General features: G+C 35.7%; 1 protein-coding gene and 1 long non-coding RNA gene across 3 annotated transcripts in view; both read right to left on the reverse strand.

The window, feature by feature from the left end:
* cuzd1.2 (CUB and zona pellucida-like domains 1, tandem duplicate 2) overlaps nt 1-5,753 on the reverse strand; it is a 10,549-nt gene extending 4,796 nt beyond the window's left edge. The window contains exons 1-10 of one of the 2 annotated variants that reach the window (XM_035663729.1): nt 5,680-5,753; nt 5,490-5,546; nt 5,266-5,289; nt 4,924-5,068; nt 4,631-4,827; nt 4,346-4,438; nt 2,984-3,031; nt 2,769-2,867; nt 2,507-2,542; nt 2,319-2,417 (exon numbers count right to left, since the gene is read on the reverse strand). In XM_035663729.1, the coding sequence (XP_035519622.1) occupies nt 2,319-2,417; nt 2,507-2,542; nt 2,769-2,867; nt 2,984-3,031; nt 4,346-4,438; nt 4,631-4,827; nt 4,924-5,068; nt 5,266-5,289; nt 5,490-5,546; nt 5,680-5,731 (850 nt within the window). In that variant the 5' untranslated portion in view covers nt 5,732-5,753. Of the gene's footprint in view, nt 1-2,318; nt 2,418-2,506; nt 2,543-2,768; nt 2,868-2,983; nt 3,032-4,345; nt 4,445-4,630; nt 4,828-4,923; nt 5,069-5,265; nt 5,290-5,489; nt 5,547-5,679 lie in introns of both variants that reach the window. The other variant, XM_035663727.1, reaches the window with a different exon arrangement.
* Nucleotides 214-1,370, reverse strand: LOC118329512. Its single transcript, XR_004796791.1, has 3 exons — nt 1,281-1,370; nt 356-391; nt 214-266 (listed from the first exon to the last, which is right to left on the reverse strand). It is a non-coding gene; the product is annotated as an uncharacterized LOC118329512 (long non-coding RNA).
* Nucleotides 5,754-7,234: the final 1,481 nt, after the last annotated feature.

The following is a 7,234-nucleotide window of genomic DNA, read 5'->3' on the forward strand; positions in this document are numbered from 1 at the left end:
GCGTCCGGCCCCAACATCCTGTTTCAACAGGAAATACATCATATTAAGAGGGAAAGATGCAAGTTCATATCACTGTACAGTCCATTTCTATTGAAATATAGCAGATGATTTGGTTAAAATTGTGACCATAGGGTGTTGCGGTTTGTCTGCTGAACTTTGATACTTACAAGAGTAGTCATAACAACAGTTTCCATAGTATCGACAAGAGCTTGTGCAGGAGCAGATTCCCAGGTGACTGCCACAGTTGTATCGACATGAGGGCTGGGCTGAGAGATAGGCAAGAGTATTAAAACATTTCAGTAATTGATGATATGTTTTATTCTTTCACATATAGATTGTTGAGAGGTTTTCATACCTGTGGCGGGTCTGACAGTGGTTGACGGGCAGTACGCTACATGTCAGAAAGAAGGGAATAAAGTGATTACTATCTTTTATCATCCCTTCCTACCAGACATATTCAGACACACCTACTACTTATTCTGAAACTGCGAACAAAAAATCTTATCCCACCATGTCCATATTGCTATTCAGTCGGTCAGCAGTTGTTTTAAGTAGTAGAGGGTATAGTCAGCATCAGCAACTACAGGTTTTTGGCCTTTGTGGTACTTTCTCAACACAGACAGGCTAAATGAGGACGTGTTTCCTGCTCCTGAGACATTTAGCACCAATACGACAATCTCTGTTTCACTGTTGTTGAGTTGAAGGAAATTGTTGGACTTTTTTAGGGTAGTTGTGGCTATATTGGCAGGGAGGATAACGTGCCATTATGCTCCATCAGAACTGCTTGTTGGATGGTCAAATAGCTTCAGAAACTACCCTTCTGTTGTCAGGATTTGCAACGCCTGTGTCCAACAATTTCTATAACTTTACATAAATGGCTCTCTTTGGACAGTTTGTCATCAAAGAATATACAGAAGTGACCTTCCGGGACAGAATAAAACTCAGAAACCAAAGTTACATTTAAGACCCTATGACATGGACACTGTAATGTCACTAAAAGTCACTGCATTTTTTTAAGAAAGTCAGTCAGTCTGTCCTTTATATCAAATCATACAGTTCTTCTCTTCCTTGACTAATATTCCTTTGGTTTAGAGTTTATAATGATCTCCTACAGTGCGTCCGGCCCCAACATCCTGTTTTAACAGGAAATAATCAAATTAGGGAGGGAAAAGATGCAAGTTCATATCACTTGTACAGTCCATTTCTATGAATATAGGATGATTTGGTTAAAATTGTGACCATAAGGTTGTTGCGTTTCTCTGCTGAACTTTGACCTTAACAGTAGTAGTCACTAACAACAGTTTCCATAGTATGACAAGAGCTTGTGCAGGAGCAGATTTCCCAGGTGACTGCCGCAGTTGTATCGACATGAAGGCTGGCTTGAATGACACCCGGGAATACAAAATTTTAGAAATCTGCTTCAGAATAGCATGATCACTAAACCCTACTAAATGTCGGTTTCATTCCAAAAATACTTGAGAGGGCTTTTCATACCGAGGTTGGTGTTCGATAGGTCGGCAGTGCTTGACTGGCAGTAAGCTACATGACAAAGAAAAGAGAGGAGAATAAAATGACCTCTTCTTACTGTGTTAAACAAATACTATGATACACCTGTTGTTTTACAACTGTGAACAAAAAAATATTATTCCGCCACCTTCATATTGTTATCCACTGGTTTCCAACCTGGGAGTCCCGACCCCCACTAGGGGCCACCAAAGCTTCACTGGGAATTTCAAGGCCTTCTTGATTTAAAGGGTTGTAAGACAACTTTAAATATATATATACATAGATATTTACAGTTGGCCTATATCTCAGTATTTAATTCATTTTTGTGAAGAAAACTAAACAAAATTGTTTTTCTAAAGTTTAGATGATTATTTAGAATATAAACTTAAAAAAATCTCCCAGGATAAGGGCATAGTGAGCTGAACACAAGCTATATTCACAGAGCCTTCACTCTCTGCTAAACAGCCTTGTCCTGAAAAAGTCACAGTTAAAACAACCAAAGAGCTAATAGAACAATGGCTAAGAATCAGGCTGACGAAAACACTGAATTTGTAAAAAAAAAAATTAAAATAAATTACGCCTATTAAGTATGCATGATTGTTTGAATCTTTAACAGAGAATTGTGCATTCAAAGTTCCTAAAAAATATCAGGACAACTCATCTCTGATGCAAAATTCACAGGAAATGATGTGCTCAAAATGAATCCACATCTCTTATTATACACAAACTTCCTACAGTTATTGCGTTCGCTGCTTTTTGGTCAAAATTGTGACCATACTGGGGTGGCTTCTCTGCTGAACTTTGATACTTACAGGAGTAGTCATAACAACAGTTTCCATAGTATTGACAAGAGCTTGTGCAGGAGCAGCTTCCCATGTAATTGCCGCAGTTGTATCGACATGAGGGTCGGGCTGAGAGATAGGCAAGAATATTAAAACATTTCAGTAACTGATGATATGTTTTATTCTTTCACAAATAGGTTGTTGAGAGGTTTTCATACCTGTGATGGGTTCAACAGTGGTTGACTGGCAGTACGCTACATGACAGAGAGAAGAGAATAAAGTGATTGCAATCTCCTACACCTCCTTACTGTGTAAAACAAACATTATGATGCATCTGCTGTTTATTCTGTAACTGTGAATAAGAGTATATTATCACACCATGACCGTATAAGCACTAAGGAATTTGACAGACTGACTCCCTCAGCAAGAGAGGGATGCAGAACCTGTTAATGCTGTTGATTTGTTAGACTTGGCACTTACAGCTGTAGTCATAGCAACAGTTGCCATAGTATTGACAAGAGCTTGTGCAGGAGCAGCTTCCCATGTAACTGCCGCAGTTGTAACGACATGAGGGCTGAGCTGAGAGACACAGGAAGATAGAGTCTTATCAAAGTATTTACAGTTCTATGTCTGGATAAATAAATTTGATGGAACTATAGCCTTAACATTTTTTAGTCGTGCAGATATTTGAATACCTGAGGTGACTGTTGGTCCTGGTGTCATAGTCGGGTTTAGGCAGTGATCTGAAAGAAAGACAAGAATAACCTGAATTTTAAGTAAGTAAGTAAAATCCTGCAAAGTTCTGCATTCATAATCCTACTTAAAGCAGCTACAAGGAATATTAACTTTGTGTTGATTATGACGGCCCCTGTGGACAAAAGCGGTGGTGTTTCAACTGCCTCTTTGTTGGATTTCAAGGGGAAAGAGTAAAGAATAAGCATGTAGGAGAAACTAAAGTGACTGCAAAACCAGCAAAAAAAACATGAAAAGGCCCTATCTACAGCCAGTGTTTGGTTTGTCTGTTCTGGCCTGGATTGTAGAAACATGGCTGTGCAACATGGCGGATTCCATAGATGAGGACCCACTCTCTCTGTAGTTAAAACAGCTCATTCTAAGGTAACAAAAGCAACAATTCATATTTTCAGGTGATTATTAATCTAAATGAAAAAATACCTAAATGTTATCAGAATCAGAATCAGATACAGAAACTTTAATAATCCCAGGGGGAAATTATTTAAATTATATTATATATAATTTATATATTATTTATTATATTATATTATATTCCACTTCTACCAATAGATCCTCCTAAATGTTTCACACTGGACATTTAAGTTGTAATTAATAATAATAATACTGTTGCTGGACTATATATACCACTAAAATATTACTATCACCTTGTTGTCATGGTTAATGCTAATACATAACCTATTGGTTACTCTACCTGGACAGGAACTAACAATCAAGAACGTGATTTTTCCCAGTTGGGAATTCTGATTATTTTGATACCACATGAATGCAATGAAGTGACTACAAAGAAATACCCATTTCTTCTTGTTGATTGTCTTGTTTGTTTATGTCGTTCACAAAGAGGTATCAGTATTATTACTTTCTTAATTTACAGTTATGTAATTTAGTCTGGTGCTTCCCAACCTACGTTCTGGGCCCCCTCCAGAGAGTCACAATAGAAATCTTTGTGGTCGTGAGATAAAAAGAGGCAATTCTGCTGTAAACACGTGCATTCATATTTTTAGTTATTCTTTGTAAAATTATATTTGAATCAACAACAGCTCAACATCTGGAAAATTATGAGAGGCACTAACCAGATAGCTGTTTTTTTGTGAGCCAAAAAAGTTGGGAACTACTCATTTAATCTTCAGTAATGCATTGTATTTTAAAGGCGTATGTTGTTTTATTTGACATCTTAAAGTAACTATAGCTGTCAAATAAAAAGTGCAATATTTCTCACTGAAATATTATGGAGTGTATACCAAAATATATAAAATGGAAGACAGTACTTAAATAAATGTTCTTTGTTACTTTCCACCACTGCTTACCCATGTAGTCTGGACAACAGTTCCCTCTGTACTGACAGGATGAAGAGCAAGAGCAGCTTCCAACCTGGAGGCCACAGTTGTATCTGCAGGAACCTCCAGCTGCACAAAGTTCGGACAAAACAATTTCCATCACTCATACATCACATAGTCTAGGTTAATATTTACATGGTTGTAATGAGACTTTTTTGTATTTTAAGGCTGTAGAAATCCAGATGTCATTAAAATGGCGATACTGCATATTGTGTAAAATACGGAAACATCTTCATCATAATCATTGTGACTTACCCACAACTTGGTAGTCAGCACGAAATCCTGAAAAAGAAGAAGTACCATCACTCCTGAAGCGCACAGTCAAATAAGAACCGGTGGAGTAGAAGGTGGCATTGTTATCGCCACATATCTTTCCCAGAAGTCTGCTGCTGGTACTGGAACCATCATGGATGTAAATGGCATCATAAACACAGTTATGGGAATTCTCAATGCTGTGAAAGAAGAACAGAGGTTTGAATTTGAAGTTAGAGATAAACACTACAGCAACATCACGTGCGTGATCACGGAGGTCTAGTGCATAAGCTTACTCTACAAAAGAGAAATCCAGCTGCACAATACTGCTTCCTGGTCTGATGTACCAATAACAGTCTGCATTCGGTGGGTAGTTGTTTGGATAGCGGGGGCTGTAAAATTTGCCATTGCTGCTATACAGGTAGCCACCACAGCTCGCACCTGAAGAAACACGGGATCATGAAGATTAAAAAGAAAATAGACATAAAGAATAGAAGAATGACAAATGAAAGAAATGCAATCATACAAGTTAGAAATAAAATATTAAATAAATAATAAAATGTTTGTGTGACACAGAATTTGAATAAAGCAGCCATGATCTGACATTATGCTTCTTATTTTGGTGGCGCTTATTTTACCTGCGACAGGAGACACCAATACCTCTAGAAACAAACAGAAAGACATAGAGATGTAACACAGGGAAAGTATAAACACATTCTGTAACTCAGACCAAAGGCATGTGATAATCAGAGTTTTAATACACATAGTAAATTGTTCCTATTTAGCTGAAACTGTTGGCTTTTGAAAGCAGCAACTCATCAATCATGTTTGACATATGATGTATTAGTTGCAGTTTTCGTACCTGTAGGTTCTGTGGTTACTGGATTCATTTCCTCAGTTGTGTAGAAGCGACCAGCACCTTATGGATTATAACAAAAACAAATAAACGAGACATGAATCTTTCAAACCAATGCTGAAATTGAATGTAGACCATTACTACCTTAAAAATACAAATGCAAGACTGGCGTTGGTAATAATATAGTGGACAATACCTTGAACTCCATAGGAGGGGATCACGCTGCAAAGAAACAAGAGAGTCCACATGGTGAATTTGTTCACCTTCCAACCTGCTTCAGATGCTCAGCATGGCAGCTTATATAGCAGCAGCTAAATTAACAGTTGTGATGTAGCATCCATAAAGTTTCTGATGCCGCTGATAGTGATAGTGATAGATTACTCAGTAATCAATGTGCATGAGAAACACACAGTTGTTCAACTATTATAAAGTGTATGCAAAGATTGTTCACCTCTAGCTTCAGGATGTGTTTTAAGGTATTTACTTAAGACATCTGAACAGAACATCAAGTGTGTTTTTTGGAACATATAATAAAATATCCACTATAATGATCTTACATGTGTAATATCTTCTACTGTATAACTGTAACAAACTTTTGTCATTACACAGATCCTGCTGCAACAGTTGCATCCTTTTACAGTAGATTAGTATGAACATCAAACATTTGTACATTGTCTGTTGCCAAGTAGATTTTCACATACAAGGAATTTCCCTTGGTAATCTGGTGCACAAAAACTAAAAGTCAAGAATCATCAATAAAAAATAGAAATTTGTAGTAAAAATATAATAAATATATGTTTTAAAATGAAAATAACTGTACAGTTTTTCAAAGAAAGAAGATGTAATGTGGACAAAACTGATTAATACTGAGGCAGTTTCATGTATGTTAAAGCCTGGAAAATCTCAAATAAAACCCCATCATACAGTAGCTTATCATTATTATTATTATTATTATTATTATTATTATTATTATTACTATACTGTAAACATGCACACATGCCACTGAGATTAGATTAATTGATCTATTATGAAAAAAACTTCAGCTGAAGAATCACATATTCTAAAAAAGAATTTGTTTTGTCAGCTCTCCACATTTATTGGCAAATTAAGTTGTATTTTTCAGCAGTTAAATGCCAAAATTATTCATATATATATATAATCTTATCTTTTACAATTGAGTTTATTAGAGAAATTCATGTCCCCCAAATTGTAACTTTAGTGTTCTCCCAATTTTTCCTCTAATAACATCATCAGATCAAAAAAAGTTGTTAATTACTTAGTATATACTTAGTAAGTATTTAGTGCTTATAAATGTCAGCATGCTAACTTGCTAAACTAAGATTATAAATATGGTAAACATTAGACCTGCTAGGATGTCTGTATTCTCCTATTTACTGAAAGTCAAGATCTTTTAAGTCTTTGCCTTGTCATATATTGGCACATGAAAAACTGTAGTAAATTGTAAATGTGTGATAGGTTGGATTGTTACATATTAATCCAACTTCTAACAAATGTTAGATATTATAATATATTTTATATAATATTATAATATATTTTATATAATATATTAATATTTTCATTCATTAGTTACAAATACAAATACTCAATTGTGAAAATGTGGCCAAGTTACAGGTTGAAGGGTATACAGCTGCTCTTTAAAATGCATGTTTACATGTATACAAAAAGCATCCATTAAAAAACTAAAACCAAAATCACAATAAGTTGATAAGAGTGTCAGTGTTACATAAAAT

Source organism: Morone saxatilis, unplaced genomic scaffold (assembly GCF_004916995.1).
Source record: "Morone saxatilis isolate NCDOM2014 unplaced genomic scaffold, NCSU_SB_2.0 Contig19, whole genome shotgun sequence".
Lineage (NCBI taxonomy): Eukaryota > Metazoa > Chordata > Actinopteri > Moronidae > Morone > Morone saxatilis.